General features: G+C 42.9%; 1 protein-coding gene across 5 annotated transcripts in view; it reads right to left on the reverse strand.

Moving 5' to 3' along the window:
• RREB1 (ras responsive element binding protein 1) overlaps positions 1–22,196 on the reverse strand; it is a 97,985-nt gene that overhangs the window by 67,130 nt on the left and 8,659 nt on the right. Inside the window, exon 2 of one of the 5 annotated variants that reach the window (XM_073567293.1) lies at positions 20,447–20,509. The exons of the other annotated variants lie outside the window; for them this stretch is intronic. Within the exon in view, the coding sequence (XP_073423394.1) occupies positions 20,447–20,458 (12 nt within the window). The 5' untranslated portion in view covers positions 20,459–20,509. The remainder of the gene's footprint in view (positions 1–20,446; positions 20,510–22,196) is intronic. 5 annotated transcript variants of the gene reach the window in all.

Below are 22,196 nucleotides of genomic sequence, written 5' to 3' on the forward strand. Positions count from 1 at the left end.
GAGGCAATGTTGGCCGCCTCATTTCTAGAGAAGTGCAGGGGTAGACTTCAGAGTCAGATCGCTGGCCATGTGCTTGGGCAGGTGGGGCCATGCAGCATGGAGATGGCTAGATGTCACACACAAACTGGTCAGCCAAGGAATGCTTCTGTCACAGGATAGGTCCGCTCTCAGCAGCACATTCTCGCCAGCAGCAGATGCACTATATATGGCATGTTTACGGCAATAGCAAAATGACACATTAGCCTTCATGTTCATATCGTATGTGAACTAGGAAAAGTTCTAAAGGCAGCAGAGGTGCAGAACACAGTCCGAACGGCACTACCCCATTCTCAAAGCACCAACGCTCAAGATTTACAATGCATTCTACAATTGAGTTTTCTTTTACAAAACAGACAGATTAATCAGAATTTTTATATTCCGCAGCACTTTACAATTTTAGATGTATTTATCTGCCCATTAGGTCAGCTGTTACTTATACCATACAGTGGGCTGGGAGTATAGAACCCTATATAAGTTTTTTTAACTTTTAGAAATAGGTATTAAAAAAGTAGACCAAAAAAATAAATAAATTATACATGTAAAATCATAAATCTACTAGGACTTTATTGCTAGGCAGCTCCCTAGTCTAAAGGGTTAAGGGTACCGCCTCTGTTTCTTCCGTGCTGCAGAATGATGGGCATAGACATGTGCACGTTCTGTGTCTTAAGACCTAAACAGCAGAGCCTTTCTTTGCCAGCTGCTTTTCCTGATGAAGATCCTTGCCCTTTATCCCCCCCTCCATCCCTTTAAATCATCTAAAACATCATTAAAAAGAAAAAAAAAAAAAAAAAAAAACTGTACCTCTTACAAGTTTTCATTGCAAGGCTGGATTACGGGGAGGTTGTAAAGAAATAGAAAAGAAAAATAATCAGATGATACAGAGCAGCAAACAGATTCAGAAAATCTTGTTAAACCTGTTAGGCGGCATTGTGTGCCCGCTTATGCCGCACTCCTGCGTGTTGCTATGGACCTTTCTTCTAGCACACCTGTATTCTACTAAGCACAGGGCGGTTGCAAGATTATGATGGGAGACAGCGCCGCACAGTTTTGCCATTTAGGTATCGGAATGATAAAATCTGGCCAAAAACAATTGACGATTAATTGGACTTTTGCGGATTGTATGCAACGCTCACACGTAGAAGCTCATGCAGCCACAGTCGTCTGGCGATATTCAGTTTCCCTTGCCTTAAAAATAGCAACTGTTGGCCATCTAAGTGTACAGTTTGTTACTGCAGCTGAAACAATAGCACAATGCTGGCCTCGCTTCCTGACAACCCTTAACTGGATCAGGCACAGCACGAGGGGGGGGGGGGGAAGTGTTACACTGTGCAACATTTCACTACTGACCAACCGCGATATTAGGGCTCCTTGATAGTCTTATGTACACCGACAGGTGGCAATAAATGACCACCGGACTGCGATGATCGGTGGTCGTTCAACCTTCAGATGCTCAGAGAATGATCCGTAATATATCACTCAATACACATAGGCTGCCATTGTTCTCGGCAGCACAGGTCCTGTTTACACAGGATGTGCTGCCGAGAAGGATGATCTTTTGTCCGGCACAAAAGCGGATTTCACCCGATGAACAAACATTTTGCTTGTTCTTCGGGTGATTGGCAGCCTGGTTAGACTGCGAGATGAAAAGCTTTTTCACCACAACACATTCGTACAATTCCAGGCCCACCAGTAAACATGGTAGAAGTCTCAGGGTGGTGAACAAACTTACGATTTATACTTCCTGATTATTGGGAAAAAAGCATTGTAAGAAATGTGTTTTTTGATTATCAGACAGTGTATAAAGGCTGTCGATCACCCAATGATGGAGGACAATGTTTGCTGGCTAGGTGAAATTATATTTTGGTTTGCCTAAAGGATCATGGTTCTCAGCTGCATATTGTCCTCTGTAAACAAGACCTGTTAAGTAAGAACCGCCGCATATGCCAGTATTAGATGGTACGGTGTACATACGAAATGCAATGTGGCTGTCTAAACAGGCTATTAAAACACAACCGATCGGCAAAGAAGTACAAATCAGAAGGTAGCAGGATTTAAACGGACCTTGAGGCCATTAACAATTTAAAAAAAAAAGGTGGAATGAAAAATAAAAATTTCCAATGTGAATATCTGGATCCATTATTAATAGATGCCATATTGATTGCGTCTGTATGGCATCCGGTTCCGTATTAGGCGAGTCTGATCTAAAAAAAAAAAAAAACGGCTCATAGTGCAGACTTTGATTTTCTACAAAAAGAACATCGGTCCACACGCGGAAACGTTTATTATTTGAACCACCCCATTAGTCCGTGCAGTGTGCACACAGAACGCAAAATATGGATTCAAAATATGCCTGTCTGAACAAGCCCTAAGATAAGAGAAAAAAGTGCAAGTGACAGAGTACTGAATGGGAATATAGAGTTCATGTTTCCTTTAGGATTATTTCACAAAATGTTGTGGCTTTGGTGCATATTTTTCCTATACAGAAAAGCACAACACAACACTGTGCATGAAACCACACTTGGGTCATGTTCAGTATTTGGTCAGTATTTTACCTCAGTATTTGTAAGCCAAAATCAGGAGAGGAGCAATCAGAGGAAAGTATAACAGAAACCCGTCACCACTTCTGGATTTATCACCCACTCCTGGTTCTGGCTTACAAATACGGAGGTAAAATACTGACCAAATACTGAACGTGTGAATGTGGCCTTATAGTGATGGTGTTACTTTGGTGTGGTGTCATCTGGACTCCCAGAGCCGCCACTGCCCCTAGACACTTCTAGGGTCTCCAGAACAGGACAATCGGCACAATTCATTTATGCCGCTGATTTCATTTTACATCAGTGTAAACAGCAGCCAAAAAGGTCCAGCCCTTTACAAGATCAAAATAACCAGATAGCAATCTTGCTTGTACCTCATCTATGGAAGAGGCCTAACACTTTGCAAGGCACTGTGCCATGACTTTCGTGCAGTGTTTCGAAGTGTCCAAAAGCAACTCACCCCTAGAAGGTAGCACTGGAAAGCCAGCATTCCACAGCTAAGGTATTTGCAAGGAGGCCACAAATGAGTGGAGATGGCCTGCAGACCTGAAATGTGAGTGCCTAGCAACAGAAGAACCTACTGAAACATGCACGGAGCTCGCAGGATGCTGGCGAGAGACCCCGATGGCTCCACGTTCCTAAGTCTTCAGACGCTTCAACCTTAAAACACATTCAGCTTATTGCCTTTAGTTCTTATTAGACCAGATAAATGAGGAAAAAAGCCACAAGACCATGATTTCAAGGTAAAGCAGTAAAATATAAAACACAGATGCTGAGTAGGTTGCCATCATCATTGATAGAGGTCAGTAGGCTAGCTATAGAAAGAATGACAGAATACAGTGGGATGCCGTTACCGCGGAGTAGTGTGGGATGTTGGGCAGGCTACATGTAACACTTGTGCACTCACTAACAAATGCTCCATTCATGAAGCAAAGAACTCTGAAGGAGTCTAATTCTACAGTAAAATGGAGGGTTGCCGTCTCATCTCCCTCCCACACAGCTGGGAGAGACATAGTATGGAGGGCCACATGCTCATCCCCATCATTAGCGGTCAATAGCTTCAACCTAGAGCAATCAGTGTTTAGATTGCAAGATACTGATATAGTAGATAAGTAACTCAAACACCTCAAAATACCTGCTACTACATAAATTCGTAAGTGGCTCTTTAGTCACCTCATCCCCACAGATTACACTCAAAAATTACTTGCCAAGGATAAAATTGGAATGTTAAATTCATTTTTTATTTTTCTCTTCTCAAAAATACTGCCATATTCCTGTTAGGGCTGGTGCAGATGGCCATCATCCGAGAGAATCAGGCCGATTATGCAAACAACGCTCTGATCAGAGAGTCAGCACATCAGCATAGTGTGATCCGATTTTCTCGGATGAGGAGAAAAAAAAAAAAAGTCTCCATCTCCTTCATCCTGGGAGTGCGCGCAAGTTGGACTGCACTCAGATGCCATCAGAGTGCAGTTCAATGTTTTCCATGCACTCTTTGACTTGCACGGCTGAAAGCAATCAGAATCCCAAACTCGGGTATGGAGCAAATTTATTCCTTGGACCAGCTCTGTCCGAGGAAAGAATTGTAAAGGAGCATGGCTACATATACTACATTGGCCTGGGTGTGATCTGATGTTTTCGCGGACAGCATACACATGTGCACCAGCCTTTGTACTGTAACATATTACCGTAATCCTGCTATCTATGTACACAACATATGTGACTATTAATTCTCAGTTTTTGTAGGTTTTTCTTTTACCAATTTAAAAAAGAACCTAAAACTACATAAAGACAAATAACTACCGTAATTCTTCTGAAACATTACAAAAATCTAACTTTCATATATAATGTCCCAATAAAGAACAGTAACATCTGCAATCCCATATTTGCCACATGTGGAGAGGTCTCTCTACTTGTAAGAACACAATCTATCCCAATTGTCCTTTGGTGACATCAACAAGGCACACATGAAAGATAAAGTTATCTTCACCTTCTAATTGTAGACTAGCACCTGATACGCTAGTTAGTCGGGTTAAATATTGGCCCGATTATCAATAGCGGTATATATACCCTATACTTCTAGCTGGCGTGGATCTATTCAGCTCTGGTCAGAATACAGAACGTGTCGTGAAGCATCTAGTTCTATTTTTTCGGTTCTTCAAAGATAACTTGGGGTGGAAAAGAACTTTAGGAGGCTGAGCAATGGTTAGAAAGTGTGCATCTATGTAGACCAGCTATTGCAAAATCTCTCTGCTAATCTCCCTCTCCCTTCTGTGCTACAAATCTCCAGGCAAGAGGATGCAGGCCAAAGTACAAGGCAAGAACATTGGCCAACTGTTGCTGCAGCCGCCGCTCTCCTCCTCCCATCAGTGTGTGGCTCCTACCCACCAATCCAGGCCCCGCCAGCAGGTTCCCCGCCCTGCTCAGTCTCCATGACTGACAGTGGTGCTCTGGTAAGCAGAAGGTGAAATCCATCAGAGAAGAGAGAGAAAACTGCCTGGAGTGTCACAATGTACCAGGAACCCTCAGCAATTCAGAAGTGGCTTTATCTCAGCCATCTTGTAATGCAAAACTCAGCAGAACTGATACAACTAAGCACTAACCACAGTAAAAAAACTAAATAAACAAAAGCAAACAAATACTGACGCCTCAACACCTCCTGAAGTCTGAACTATTGCAGGACAATATATTTCGCTACAAGACAATACGTTTACTTTACGAATCTCTTATGTGAAATGTTCCTCCTCCAAATCAGAGGTAGACAATGCAGCAGACCGCATGATTGGGGAAAAGAAATACAAGAAAAAGAGCTCTCATCCTTTTGACCTTGGACTCATTTGCTTCATCTGAGTCTTTGGGTACATTCTCTTTGCTAACCACTCAGCACACTGCGAGCTCTGATAATAATGGTTAATGTTTACTGAAACCTGCGCATGAACTGTACTAAACCTGATAGCACAACTTTGCCTGCTCAGCCCTCCAAGCATCCATGCTGCCCCACTTTTATATTCAACTTTTTATTAAGTTTTTAAAGTTTAACAAGGTACAAAGTTAAAAAAAAAAAAAAAAAAAAAAAGGACAAAAAAGTTATGCTGAAATAGCAGATCAAGGAAAAAAAAAAAAAGAAAACAGAAACTTGTAAAAAATAAAAATTACCATATGTATGGAACATAGGATTTGGCTATTGTTTGCTACGTTCACACGTCCAGTAATGACCCGATAGAGCGGAGTCAGCAGCAATCCGTTGGCAAAAAAAAAAAAAAAAAATCATCTCTGCTGGACCCGTTTTTTTAACACTGAAGCCTATGGACAACGGATCCGTTTATTAGCCATCCGTTCTCTTATTTCTAGAGGATCAGTTTTTGTGCTTGCTGGATCCGCTAGAAATGGTAGACAACGGATGGCTAGTTAACAGATCCGTTGCCCATAGACTTCAATGTTAAATAAACGGATCCAGCAGAGATCAGTTTTTGAAAAACGGACCAAAGTTATGTCTACACAACTTTTTTGCCACGGATCGTTACTGGACATGTAAACTGTTGTAGTCACACAAGAGCGTTAGTATTGGAATAAGAGCGACAAACTGATGTATGTCAAGTGGAAAAATGCATACATTTTACATAATAATTTTACTAGCGCCATTAATTTCCACAGTGCTTTACAGGCATCATCCTCCATAAGTCACAAAACGGATGCGCATTAGATACAAGTTCTTATGTTTCACCATCTATTTGCAAAGGTTGTAAATGACTGGCTCCATACATACAACAGGGTGGGACAGATTCCGCAATTCATGTACACATTCGCCCTCCCCCAAGGCAAAGACATTAATGCCCCGGTTGTTGTGTGGTTTTGTCTCGAGACAGTTTATGCCAACACTATGAACGTGATAAAACTTAACCTGTCCCATCATGAAGATGGACATCATGTTTATCAGGAGATATTAAACTAGCGATTATTTTGGCATCCATTGACTTTGTGAACAGAGCACCCATTTGGGTGTACTTATTTTGCCAAAACACAGTTTGGAACACAAAAAGCTAGTTCAAACAATGTCAGTAAACAGTTGGTAGGTCTGAACAAGCCCTTATTGCCTCTCTTGACATTTTTATCCCCTGCAGGAAAGGAGAACAACAAAAAAAAGTGTTTCATCTAGTTGCACCTTCCCCCAGCAGAAGGATGCTCTCAGGTTTACAAAGGTAACTTCCATTGTGTACTGTCACAGCGGCAGCGATAGAACCGCAAACTCCCTGGAAACATGCTGCACCCTATGTTTGATGAACAAACAATGGTACCTTGTAAGCCAGGACCAAACTGGCCGAGCAAGGGGAGGCCAAACAGTCGGAGAACATTCAGAGCCAAAGTGATAACATGCATGAATTCATTTCCGGAACACATTTGGAAATACCTCCACATACATGTGGAGCATTAGCTCGATGCAAATGAGCTCACCAGGGTCTCCACCAAACTATCTGATTACGATGACTGTCAGCACAGAGCCTACCAGCTCTACAATGGGCACCCCGCCTCATCAATTCTGCATTAACGCTGTCATACACTCCTAACCAGCTCCAGCAAGCAGTAAAATAAGGTGCGTCTCTGTATCCCTTCATCCAGGAAGAAGTGCAGGCAATCATCGACACACCACCACAAAGTTACCTGGCCCTGGGGAGTGGCAGGACCTATTGTGACTTGAAGGAATCTCAGCAGTGGTTACATGCTCAAACATGGCCTAGTGAGAGAAACACCGAGACGGTGCAACAGAACAGGATCTTTAGTTTAGATGTACCCTTGCTGTTAACCTTTCCTGGTCCACACCAGGGGAGGACATATCATTGGTGCAACCTGTGCAGCCGCACAGGGGCCCAAGAGGTTAGGGGGCCCATTTCTACCTCCAAAGCAGGTGCTGCAAAGGGCCCATGTACAGTGGGGAAAAAAAGTATTTAGTCAGTCAGCAATAGTGCAAGTTCCACCACTTAAAAAGATGAGAGGCGTCTGTAATTTACATCATAGGTAGACCTCAACTATGGTAGACAAACTGAGAAAAAAAAATCCAGAAAATCACATTGTCTGTTTTTTTTTCATTTTATTTGCATATTATGGTGGAAAATAAGTATTTGGTCAGAAACAAGCAATCAAGATTTCTGGCTCTCACAGACCTGTAACTTCTTCTTTAAGAGTCTCCTCTTTCCTCCACTCATTACCTGTAGTAATGGCACCTGTTTAAACTTGTTATCAGTACAAAAAAACACCTGTGGACACCCTCAAACAGTCTGACTCCAAACTCCACTATGGTGAAGACCAAAGAGCTGTCAAAGGACACCAGAAACAAAATTGTAGCCCTGCACCAGGCTGGGAAGACTGAATCTGCAATAGCCAACCAGCTTGGAGTGAAGAAATCAACTGTGGGAGCAATAATTAGAAAATGGAAGACATACAAGACCACTGATAATCTCCCTCGATCTGGTGCTCCACGCAAAATCCCACCCCGTGGGGTCAGAATGATCACAAGAACGGTGAACAAAAATCCCAGAACCACGCGGGGGGACCTAGTGAATGAACTGCAGAGAGCTGGGACCAATGTAACAAGGCCAACCATAAGTAACACACTACGCCACCATGGACTCAGATCCTGCAGTGCCAGACGTGTCCCACTGCTTAAGCCTGTACATGTCCGGGCCCGTCTGAAGTTTGCTAGAGAGCATTTGGATGATCCAGAGGAGTTTTGGGAGAATGTCCTATGGTCTGATGAAACCAAACTGGAACTGTTTTGTAGAAACACAACTTGTCGTGTTTGGAGGAAAAAGAATACTGAGTTGCATCCATCAAACACCATACCTACTGTAAAGAATGGTGGTGGAAACATCATGCTTTGGGGCTGTTTCACTGCAAAGGGGCCAGGACGACTGATCCGGGTACATGAAAGAATGAATGGGGCCATGTATCGTGAGATTTTGAGTGCAAACCTCCTTCCATCAGCAAGGGCATTGAAGATGAAACGTGGCTGGGTCTTTCAACATGACAATGATCCAAAGGACACTGCCAGGGCAACGAAGGAGTGGCTTCGTAAGAAGCATTTCAAGGTCCTGGAGTGGCCTAGCCAGTCTCCAGATCTCAACCCTATAGAAAACCTTTGGAGGGAGTTGAAAGTCCGTGTTGCCAAGCGAAAAGCCAAAAACATCACTGCTCTAGTGGAGATCTGCATGGAGGAATGGGCCAACATACCAACAACAGTGTGTGGCAACCTTGTGAAGACTTACAGAAAACGTTTGACCTCTGTCATTGCCAACAAAGGATATATCACAAAGTATTGAGATGAAATTTTGTTTCTGACCAAATACTTATTTTCCACCATAATATGCAAATAAAATGAAAAAAAAACAGACAATGTGATTTTCTGGATTTTTTTTTCTCAGTTTGTCTCCCATAGTTGAGGTCTACCTATGATGTAAATTACAGACGCCTCTCATCTTTTTAAGTGGTGGAACTTGCACTATTGCTGACTGACTAAATACTTTTTTTCCCCACTGTATAGTTATTCCACAGGGGCCCCTTTTCTGACTGTGTCCGAGAGTGGTCCATACTATCCCCTTTGCTACATTTTGCCAACGTAAAGCAGAAGAAACGTTCCAGTTACCACAATAAATTGTGGTCTAGCCGCCAGTAAAACAAGACGAAGATGATGGCAGCTGCAGAAAGGGTAGCACCTCTTCAGAAAGCACCACCAAGTCTCCCTAGTCAAGTCATGTTTGATAGCTGCGCTGGATACAGTTACATTGAACCTGCCGCCCAAAAACAAGTGCTGATGAAAACTAAGGCTGCAATCGTTAGCCACCACTGTGGACATCTGCACCGTTCTTTTACAGGAGACGCTCCCAAAAGCCACGGCAAAACAGAAAGTGAAAGATCAGGGTTTCCAAAATATAGTAAAATGTCTACTAAATGATGGAACGGGTTAAAACGACGAGAAAAAGACAAGAAAAACAAACATAATATTGTGTGAAGGTGTCTCAGGCACAAGGCTTGCAAGGAGCAACAGTTGGTGCCCAGAGCATTTATCCCCCTCCCCCTGCTCTCCATCTCCTCCACACCCTTCCTACAACTATCACAAATCCTCAGGCCTCACGAATGCCAGCTGACAGAACTGTTTAGTCAGCAGCGAGAGGTGTAGATACACAGACCGAGTCCATCACCGCTGTCCGCAAAGTGCTCCTCGCTTCACTGTAGGAACTGGATTTTACCAAATGTACCGGACATCAAATACCGTACATCCGTGAAGAACATAGGAATATGATCACAATGGGAAGGGGAAGGGAGGGGGGGGGTCTAAAAAAAATAAATAAAAATCCTGCTATACATTTTTTTATGCCGCAGCAGAGAAAAAAAATTGTTTTTAATCAATCAATGTGGTGGAACCCACTTTCATCAATCAATCAATCAAATTTATTATCGCCAAGTACATATTACATATATACAAGGAATTCTTTGTGGCAAAGAGGCAACATAATATATAACAACAGACACAACAAGTAACATCTAACAAGACAGATACAGTATATAGTCTACACATGACGATTTAATTGTTGAACAGAGCGTGGATAGAAGCTGTTCATATGGCGGTTGGTACTGCATTTGGGGACTCTGAAGCGACGTCCTGAAGGGAGTAGTTGGAATGAGGAGTGTCCCTGGTGAGAGGGATCGGATGAAATTTTCAATACGTGGGATCGAATACTCTTATCATAAAGATCCTGGATTTTAGGCAGGGGGGAGCCTATAATTCTCTCTGCTGTTCTGAAAGTCCTTTGTAAGCGGAGTTTGTCATGCGCAGTGGCTCCCCCATACCAGACTATCAGAGAGGAACAAATCACAGATCTGATGACAGCATTAAAGAATAAGATCAGCAGATTCTCAGACAAACCATATCTTTTCAGCTGACGCAGGAAGAACATCCTCTGTTGTGCTTTTCTTATAACAGCATCCACGTTTTTCCCCCATTTAAGATCATGAGAGATGATAACACCAAGGAATTTGGTCTCTGTGACCCTAAGAACCACTTCGTCATGGATGTAGATTGGAAGTATCTCATGTTGATCTTTCCTAAAATCCACAACCATCTCAGCAGTTTTTTTAGTGTTGAGTACAAGATTATTGGCTTTACACCAGTCACATATTCTTTCCACCTCACTCCGATACAAGTCTTCAGCATTTCCCCTGATGAGACCAATCAGTGTCATATCATCGGCAAATTTCAAGATTTTTACTGAGTCTGCTGAAGAGATGCAATCATTCGTATAGAGAGAAAACAGTAACGGGGACAAAACACACCCCTGAGGTGCCCCGATGTTTGTGACCAAGGTGTCCGAAGTGAATGGTCCAACTTTTACACTCTGTATCCTGGCTGTCAGGAAGTTATAAATCCACAAGCATAAGTTGAGAGGGAGTCCAAGAGCTACCATTTTCTTATGAAGTAAATTCGGATCAATGGTATTGAACGCTGAGCTAAAGTCCATGAAAAGAATCCGGACATATGAGTGCCGTTCATCTGTATGATCCAAAATGTACTTCAGTGCCAGATTGACAGTGTCGTTTGCCGAACGATTCTCCTTATAGGCAAACTGAAGCGGGTCCCATAGCTTCTGCGTGAATTTTATCAGGTGGGACATCATAATTCTTTCAAAGACTTTCATAGCTACAGATGTGAGTGCTACTGGTCTATAGTCGTTCAACTCAGAGGATCCCACTTTCTTGGGGACAGGGATAATTGTGGAATTTTTCCAACACTGAGGTACAACGCACTCTTTCAGTGACACATTGTATATATTTGTCAGTATAGGGGCAAGCTGGGTAGCACATACTTTCAGACACATTGGAGATACACCATCAGGGCCAGGTGCCTTTTTGACCTTAAGTCCCTTCAGGATGCGTATCACCTCTGCCTCGGAGATCACTACTTGGGTGTTGCACAATGAATGATCTTTATATGAACAGACTGAGGAGCTTAGAGATGAATAGCCACTGTGTGTAGAGCTTGCCTCAAATCTGCAAATCAATTGCCTCAAATCTCAAATCAATTGTCGATCTGTGAACACGTCATTAACACAGAGGTAGGATCACGCGACCATTTGCTTCACACCTGAGAAAAACGGCCCAATTATTCTGATCAGACTTTGATCAAAGTGGCTTCAATTTTTCACGGACGTGGAGAGAAAAAAGGTTGTCCACGGTTTCCTATCTGCCAGTCCGTGAAAATCAGATCGCACTTGGATGTCCGAGTGCAGTCAGATTTGTTTTTCATGGACCCATATACTTGCATTGCTGATTTTGATCAGACACATCGCTATTATTTTTTCACAGATCACTCAGCCTGAGAGAAAACAAAATAAAAACATCGAATTTGTGCAGAGCCCCATAGAACATTGCAGGTACAAGTGCCATTCATGAAAACCCAGGGTAGCACTTGGACGAGAAATTCAATCTGATCTACAAGCCATTTTTTCCCACATAAAAAATAAAATAAAAAAATGAATAAAAGTATCCAAACTTCTAAGACATTAGGCCTCATTCCAACGTCTGTGTTGCATGTGCTGCTGCTTCAGTTTCTTTTTTTCATACTTTCATCATGTACCCATTATAATTTATGGTGCTATTCACATGTCTGTTTTTTCACAAACCATGAGTCCATGTAAAACGCGGAGACAAGTCCATTTTTTTCCAGTATCATGAATGAAAAAGGCAAGTCTATGAATCCATGTAAAACACGTACAGCTTTGTAATTTATTTAGCCATCCGTGAAAAACACTGATGACACATCGATGATAGAAAAAAGGGACACACGGATGACAATGATGGTAAAAAAGGATACACGGATGACAATAATGGTAAAAAGGACACACGAATGATACTGATGGTAATAAGGACAAGGGGATGACACTGATGGTATAAAAGGCCACACGGATGACACTGACGGTAAAAAAAGGACACACGGATGATACTGATGGTAAAAAAGGACACATGGATGATACTGATGGTAAAAAAGGATACACAGATGACACTGATGGTATAAAAGGCCACACGGATGACACTGATGGTATAAAAGGCCACACGGATGACACTGATGGTAAAAAAGGCCACACGGATGATACTGATGGTATAAAAGGCCACACGGATGACACTGATGGTATAAAAGGACACACGGATGACACTGATGGTAAAAAAGGACACACGGATGACACTGATGGTAAAAAGGACACACGGATGACACTGATGGTAAAAAGGACACACGGATGACACTGATGGTATAAAAGGCCACACGGATGACACTGATGGTATAAAAGGCCACACGGATGACACTGATGGTATAAAAGGCCACACGGATGACACTGATGGTATAAAAGGCCACACGGATGACACTGATGGTATAAAAGGCCACACGGATGACACTGATGGTAAAAAGGACACACAGATGACAATGATGGTAAAAAAGGATACACGGATGACACTGATGGTAAAAAAAGGACACACGGATGACAATGGTGGTAAGAAAGGATACACGGATGACAATGATGGTAAAAAAGGCCACACGGATGACAATGATGGTAAAAAAAAGGCCACACGGATGACAATGATGGTAAAAAAGGCCACACTGATGACACTGATGGTAAAAAAGGACAGACTGTTGACACTGATGGTAAAAAGGACAGACGGATGACACACCGATAGTAAAAAAAGGACACATGGATGAAACCTGTACCATTTTTTCACGTACACGTTTAAACACGGGTGTCTGAATAAGGCCTTAACCAGTAAAACACTGACAGCCCTCAGAAGACACATGAGATCATTGTGCTTTACTTTATTTTTCCATCATGGACCCATTGATTTGAATAGTCGAGTTTCATCTGTGACTAAAATGAAAAATGGACAAGTCTCCAAGCCCCCCAAAACTTTGAGTATGTGAAAAAAGGATGTCTGATCGAGGCCTAAGGCTATGGGCACAATATCTTTTTTAAACAGTTCTGCTCTGAAACCCACCAGCAGAAAAAGCAAACTAAATGCTCAAAAGAATGAACACATGTATTTCTATGTAGAAACAAATCGCTGTTCATATATTTAGGCTTTTGTGCGTCTTTTAACCACTTAAGGTCTCCAATGATGCCAAGCAGTTGAATAAAGTGACCCGATGTTGAAAAACAATATAAAAAAAACAAACATACAAAACACTGGCCTCTCAGGCAGTCTTCCTTTTCTAAACCTGAGCGCGTTCACCGGCCTGGAAAGATGTTGTGTGCACAAATACCCTAAAGGTCTAGTGTTCCAGGGTTTTGGGGGAAAATATATCAAAAGTGATACAAAATTGGAATAAACCATGACCATCAATCAGAATCCACCTCATTTTTCACAGGCTGAACCCCGCATCTTTTGGTTGCTATGGGCAACTACTCTAATTTTCCGTTTTCACTTTTAACACATTTTCCCCCACTGTGTATCCAACATCTAAATGCCGTTTTCAAGACATATCAAAAACTGGCCCCAAAAAAAGTGATGTAGATGTCCACTGCAACCAGACTGCAGCTCTCAATCTTCAAATGGCCTTTTAAAAAGTAAGCATACTGGTTGCCAAGGGCAACTGCACCATCTTTCCTTTGCCCTAGCTTTAATAACTGTCCTAAGTAACATAACATTTGCTTGAATTGTTTCTAGGAGCGCTTGGAATATTTTCCATATCCCCATATATCGGGATCAATTGGTCCATTGTTGTAATAATCTGCAGTGATGTTTGTATGGTAGTGAAGTAGTTGCTGCAGCTTGAATACAGTTTGGGCTAGACGCCACACCCGGAGCCACCACTACACCCGAGATTCCCAACCCCCAACCACTGTGGTTTTAGGGCATGCTATGCAGTATTTCTGGGGGTTCTCAATGTGTCCAGATGTCATCTGTAAGCGTGTTTTGAAAGAAATGGGGAATGTAATGTGACTAGAGAGGAGCAGATCCATGGAAGGTTCAAGTTCTGGTACCCGAACCGAGCTTTGGACAGAACTTTAGTTCAAACTTCGGTTTGGGTACCAGAACTTGAACCAGAACCCCATAGAAATCAATGGTGACCCGAACATTGGAGCTGGAAGATCTCTCTCTCCTCCATGAACTGTAAACCGGACTTCCAGGTGAAGTCTGTGTACAGAGTTCAGAACTGGACACCTAGGTACGAATCCCAAACTCTACAATTCTGGTTCCCTCATCTCTACATGTGAAGTTCTTCAATCAGTTTGTTGGAATGATTATTTTTACCTCTAAAGGGCATGTCACACTAAGAGATATCGCTAGCAATATCGCTATAACTAGTGACGTTATAGCGATATTGCTAGCGATATCGCTGTGTGTGATACTTACCTACGACCGGCTCCCCCGCTGGTTATCGCTGATCGCGTGAGAACGTTCAGGACTGTTTCTCGTCGTCAGCTTCCTGTGGCGTTTCCTGCTGTGAGGACGAGCGACGCGTGGAGCCGGGCGGGAGGACGCAGAATCGCCTGGTGTGACAGGTAAGTAGCGATCCCCGTCCCCAGCGATGTCGCTAGTGAGATCTGCCTATGTGGCAGCTCACTAGCGACCACTTAGCGATGTACCAGCGATCCTGACCGCGCCATATCGCTGGTACATCGCTAAGTGTGACAGTACCTTAACAGACGACCATGACACTTTTTAGTATCCTTTTAAAGATGTCTTTCTGCCTTTGTCAGCGCAAAAAAAATGGTGGAAAAAACACTAACTATTGTCTTATATGGGTCAATAGGAAGGCAGATTAAAAAAAAATAATATTATTATTATTATTAATGTCCCCAAAAAACGCTAAAAAAGGACACCTCAGATTTATAAAACTCCAGAGAATATCAGCTTATTCAGTTTAAAGAATGGACATCTTTGATGGCTGCAAAAAGTCGTAGTGTCAACATATCCTAATAAATCCTATGTCACGTTGGGTTTGCCGGAAAATAATGGAGAGACGGACGCAGTGATGTTTGGTACGGTCTAAATTACGTAGGCTAAAAATAATAAGTTAAAATAGATACAGCCTGTTAATAAGTAGCAAAAACACACAAGATTCTTTTCACACCCATTTCCAACTGTCTTTAAAGATGCAAAGCCGCGAATGTTCAATTAACCCCTGAGAGACTGAAGAATCCCACGCGGTGTCCTAGCAGCAAACATTTTAATGGAAATCATATTGCCATGGCCCATCTCGTTTGCCCCCTCCCTCCGGCTCTGATGAGCTCCACTGAAGCAACTTCCCCCATCTTGTGAGTGCGGCCTGCATGTTTCACTTCCCCAGGCACTGATGCCTGGCTAGGTGCTCAGCCTGACTCCTGCTAACCCCTTCAGGGTCGGGGACATGGAGCACCCATTTCAGTGCTGGATTATCATTGGCTCATCACATGTCTATTTTTTACTAGGGCAAGTATTCATAGGGTGTGAAAACTAATGCACAACTTTGATATAATTTTAGGAAGGAGCTTGTGCAGCACAACAAGCTGGTCGGGTTTTGGTCTTTTGTGCCCATTTGCATCTAAACTGGGGTTGCCAGACTCCCTTGGTGCCACTCTTCTTGTGTCTGTCCGGAATAATCTGCACAAATGTGCCTGACGGTAGGCTGACAACTGTGCCCATGTGAACAATCATCTTTTTTCTCTGTAATATTCAGGTTCACTGTATCCATGTCACTTACTCCAATAAAGAACGTAGCAAAGAATATTGACGTCTCTAACTACTATCCCAATCGTCCCCGGTCCTTCGGGGCAACCTTTGTTCTTGCTTTCACAGGTTACTGCACCCTGCCCTTGAAATCTACCATAAAAAAACCCAACATAAAATTCTCAATGCCTATGCCTTCCACTATATTATTGCCATGTGATCAAGCAAGCCTCGCCGCAGAGATTATTCCTGATGCCCTCTACCCCACAGTTTTCCCTCCCTTGCATTCTTCGCATTACACTAAATGGCCTAGTTTCCATCTAAAGGAGGCTGAAGCATACAATCCACATTTTATACAAAAAACATCAATAACCTAGATGAAAAAAAGGATGCTGGCAATGGCATCCACACAAACCCCACGTGAGATAGCACACCAAGATGCCACATACTACCACGATCTGCCACCCAATGGGTAGTACCACACATGGAACAAGTGTTCAGTCGTATATATAGGAATTCTACTTTCTTGATTCTAAGTGACATTTCTGAACCTTTCAGACGTGAATATATTTGTGTTGACATTTAGAAGAAATTAGACATCTCAATGTTATTTAGTAGTGATGAGCAAGCGTGCTGGGATAAGGTATTTACCCAAGCATGCTTGGGTGCTAACCGAGGGACATTGGCGTGCCCGAATAATATGTTTGAGTCTCCATGCCTGTATGTCTTCTGGCTGTTAGACAGAAGCAACACATGCAGGGATTTCCTGTTTGTTAGACAATCCAAGCAAGTATCGTGGCTATCTAAAGGTACTGTCACACTAAGCGATATCGCTAGCAATATCGCTATAACTTGTGACGTTATAGCGATATTGCTAGCGACATCGCTGTGTCTGATACTTACCTACGACCCGCTCCCCCGCTGGTTATCACTGATCGCACGAGAACGTCATGGACCGCTTCTCGTCGTCAGCTTCCTGCGGAGAGACGAGCGACGAGCGTGGAGCCGGGCGGGAGGACGCAGGATCGCCTGGTGTGACAGGTAAGTAGCGACCCCCGACCCCTGCGATGTCGCTGGTGAGATCTGCCTGTGCGGCAGCTCACTAGCGACCACTTAGCGATGTCCCAGCGATCCTGACCGCGTCATATCACTGTTCGGGATCGCTGGTACATCGCTAAGTGTGACAGTACCTTAACATCCGCGAGACATGTAGCCGCAGCGACTCGAACATATTTTTCGAGCACGCCAAAGACATTCGGTTAGCGAGCAAGCATGGATAACACCTGATCCCAGCACGTTCGCCCATTACTATTATTTAGGATCAGAAGGCGTTGACATCGAATTTGCTATCATTTAAAGATCAGGGATTGCGATGCAGATGCTCCCAGAACCTCCTGCTTGGAGGGGACACATAGGAGGTCAGCAGTACTATAGCTATGATGGAATATTAAGAGGTGCTTTGCTCCAAGCTACGCCTCGGAGGCAGTAAATACTTCTATGTTGTAACACTGGGAAGTATATAAAATTCAGCGAACACAAAACACAGCAGAGAGCAATTGTCCGTCTGTCTGCAGGGAAGTGCGGCTCGGTCGTATGGCTCCCACCCCACAGAGTGTGAAGCAGCTAACTATTGATGGGAAAACAGAACAAAATGGGGGCTGTGTTTTAGGTGAAAACAAGTGGGCTGCTTACAATAAATAATCAAAAATGAAGCGTGCATGCAATCAGTGCTGCCAAACAAAAGGAGGACCCATATATATGCAAACGCAGATCAGCAACATTTAATAAAGGATGCCTCATCCTAAAAAGCACACAGGTACCCATTAAATACTGCACAGGCCAGCACAAATATACATAGCATGAGATCTACAAATAGGTCACAGCATGGAATACATTAAAGGTGTGTGAAAGTGAACAACAACATTGTGCAATTTAGAAAAATAACTGAATTGCAAGTTTACAGTGTTTAAGGGGTTGTTTTAAAGTACAAGTCTGCAGTTTGTCTACGTGACTGCAGACTTATGAATCCTCACATCACACCCCCTACGCACTGCGAGGATTCCCTGGTGGTGGTAGCGAGCCGTCATGTGACTAAGTATGCAATTTGTATTCCTCCAGCCACATTCCGACTAAACTGTATCCGACATCACTCAATACACTTACATTGATCAAGGTTGTATACAGCCTAATTGGAACATGACTGTATATATGCAAATCACATCCCCCCCCCTCTTCTCCCAACACCAGAAAATCTTCGCAGCCTGCAGTGTGCGCATTGTGAGGATTCACTAGTCTGCAGTCACATAGTAACTGCAGACTTGTAGTTTAAGACTGGACAACTCCTTTAAAGGGGTTGTATCAAGTTTGGAAGTTACCTCCTATGATAAACTCCCAATCCCTTGATGCCGGACTACTGGGACCCTCATTAATCCCAAGGATAGTGGCTATGAAAGTGCAACGTGGCAACACAGTTAATCACATAGTTCCCACGCTACCTTAACCATCACATTTCAGTGCACCCTTGCACTAAATTAAGGCAAATCCCAAGAACTAGACCGCTCCTGCAGATCTAAGGCTCATTCAGACGTCACTTTCTAATGTTTTTTCAGATACTTCACGTTTGATTTTTTTTTCTTCTGGACCAAGTGGTCTGCGCAAAAGCATGGAGAATTGTTCATTAGTGATCAGATTCTCTGACCATAATTACCAATGCAAATCTATGGGTCAATGAACAAAAAAAAAAAAAGTCAAACAGCACTCAGATGCCATCCGTGTAGTCTGATAGGAAGATTGAGAAAAATAAAAAAATTTAAAATTCAGATAGCAATTTTTCTCGTAAGAGAAAAATTGCTGATGTCTGAATAAAGTCCATACTGTTGATGCACAACTTTGGGTAATATCCTTTGAAGGCCTTTATGGTCTTGGTCTTGCTAGTAAAATAAGTAACTTGGCTTTTTAAAGGGGTTGTACCAAGTTTGGTAGTTATACTCTCTCCATAGTGTGCACCTCTGATCCATGAGAAAGTCAACGTCTGACATGTCGGCCATTGGCTTAGCTCCTGGAGAAGAATTATCAGCAGTCCAAAAATCGACCGGCACCTTAATAACATTAAGACAGTCAACTAAACCTATTGATATGGGCGGGTTCAGCCGACATTAGTCTAATGGGTGTGGAGGCTTTAATACGTATTGGGGACCTCAACTCTCCTTCGACAGATGTCGGGGGAGATAACATCCAGCATGTTTGATTTTGGACTGCTGATTCTTTATCCTCTAGGAGATAACCGTCCTCTTTTATAGAACACAGGAGCGATCGATTGGTTGGCTGATCTCTTGTGTATAGGACAGTTGGTAAGGGGGAAATCTACTGGCTGAATGGTTTGTCTGACAGCCCTCTAAAGGGGGTTTTACACTAAGCGATATCGCTAGCAATATCGCTAAAATGTCACTGGTTTTGTGACGTTATAGCGATATTGCTAGCGATATCGCTATGTGTGATACTTACCAGCGACCGGCTCCCCCGCTGTCCATCGCTGATCGCGCGAGAATGTCCGGCTCCATTTCTCGTCGTCTGCTTCCTGCTGTGACGTCCAGCGACGCGTGGAGGCGGGCGGGAGGACGTCTGGATCGCTGTGTGTAAATGGTAAGTACTGTGCGCTGCGTCGCTGCTGCATCGCTGTGAGATCTTTCTGTATGAAAGCTCACTAGCGATCATTTAGCGATGCACCAGCGATCATGACCGGGTCGGATCGCTGGTGCATCCCTAAATGTAAAAGGGCCTTAAAGCTTAGGGGGTACTTAGTACCATCACCAGGTGACATTTTTCGTAAGCTTCTAGAATTTGCACTTTTATCCCAAGTCTCTCTCAATGTTGGCTGCAATTGAACAACACCAATAGTGCCAAAGGTGGCATTGCCTATTGTTCATTCAGTCATGTTGGCCAAGTCTTGTTAATCAGTCTCTGAGTTGTCTGACTTGGATTAAAAGCATCACCACAGCACACTGGTTCCATCAGCTTACCACAATAAAGATGCTAATCAAACCAAGATCTATTGTTTGGATGTCTTTGAAATGCTGATTATCCTCATGAACATTATCTTATCACTGTTTTTTTCATGTTTGGAGAGAGCAGAAATTGAAGGTAGAGAGGGAAGGAAAAGGAGTAAAATATAGCCCTTGCAATACCTTGTTTTCCATCGGTGAATGCCAGTTCTTTGTCCCAGTCACTACAGGGGTCACTTTAGGTTTCTGAAATTCATTAGTATCTATTAGCTGCATCAAACTACTTGATGTTGTCTGCATCATTTACATCTTTTTGTTTACACAATATATATTGTCATATAATCTCAGTGCCAGGACATTTACACTTATATTTCCATCTCTAGAGGTTTTCTTTGTGTAATAAATACACATCCAGTTAACTTAGGGATAGAAGATTCCATAGAATAAGATTCCACCCATGATATACTTTCCATGCTGACCAACAATTACAGGCAGATCTAATACACACACATACCACTTAGAACACAGAACATCCTCCCTTCCCAGGATCAGATGATGAAATGATGAACCAACACCCATCAGAATCCTTGTTTTTAAGTTCTCGAACAAAACCTGGGTGCATTACACAGATTTGGACGGCCTGCCACCTGGTTGAGTTTCAGGAGCAGCACATGAGAAAGTGTGTGTTCTGGCGATGATTCAGTTTTGAAATCTGGCACTGATGTATAAGTTACCTTTCCAGCATCTTGTTACCATCCTGTGAAGGGATTTATCTGATTTGCTCCTGGAGGGGCCTGGACTTTTACTTGCAAAGCGTTTGCAAGTAGGAGTGAAAGCGCTAACAAAAATAACACCCCTCATACACCTTTTACTGGAAGTACCTTAACCCCCTCTTAGCCAGGAGCTAAAGAAAGGTACCACAACCTTTTAATCAAGTATCTCAAGAATGCCAATTTCAACAGACGAAAGATAATAGGTTATAATTAGTGATGAGCGAACATGCTTGGCTAAAAGGGTTATGTGGGCATTCTTGGGCGCTAGCCGAGTGCCAATATGTTCGAGTCCCCACGGCTGAATGTCTTGGGGCTGTTCGACAGCCAGAACACGTGTAGGGATTGTCTTACAAACAGGCTCAAAACTAATGTATATATAAAAAACTATGAATATTATAAACACGAAGACATGTAAAGATGTACTGGTTCTAAAAAGTAAAAGAACCGTATGCAAAAGACAAACAGAGGGATCGAGTTATCAAACGCTCTGAACTTAGGAAAAGTCCTCCTAGAGGGAAATGAGTTCCCAAACAGGAAGCAAGACATGCGGTCCAGGCCATTAGCTACTAGCCAACATCCTCTTCAAGAAAATGTAACTTGTGTGGAAGCAAGATGGGACTGTTCAAAAGAAAAATAAGAAAAGAAGGTCTCAAAGGTTAATGTTCTAGTTAAATATTTGAGAAGAAAAATTAACGGAATCATCCTTACGGTGAATCAGGAGCGTAGAACACAAAAGTACATGCACCTGGACCACGAGTACAACAGGACTACAGATGCTCACTGATGAGGGCTGTGCCAGCTACAGGCTAATGACCAGCTAAGCAGATAAGGCTCCAGATAAGAGACTAGCACTAGTGGGAGGGTGACTTTTGTTTCTTATTCCAAGTCCTAAACAAGCGATGTAAGGGAAAGCCTAGCTTAGGGGAGACTGTGGTCAAGTAAATATCTTTAGTCAGCCATCAGGAGGAGATGCTATCAAGGGGCCGTCATTAGCGGAATAACGTCTGGAGCCAGTTACGCCACAACTACCAAAGCGGCTACTCAGATGATAGAATTCGAAATAGGGGATCAACATAGAAAATGAACAGCAAAAGAACCAAATATGCATTAACGTAGAGATAACGATGGAGATTATTTCTGGTCAGTTTGGAACAATTCTC

This window comes from Dendrobates tinctorius, unplaced genomic scaffold, assembly GCF_039654945.1.
Source record: "Dendrobates tinctorius isolate UK_male_01 unplaced genomic scaffold, ASM3965494v1 ptg000004l, whole genome shotgun sequence".
NCBI lineage: Eukaryota > Metazoa > Chordata > Amphibia > Anura > Dendrobatidae > Dendrobates > Dendrobates tinctorius.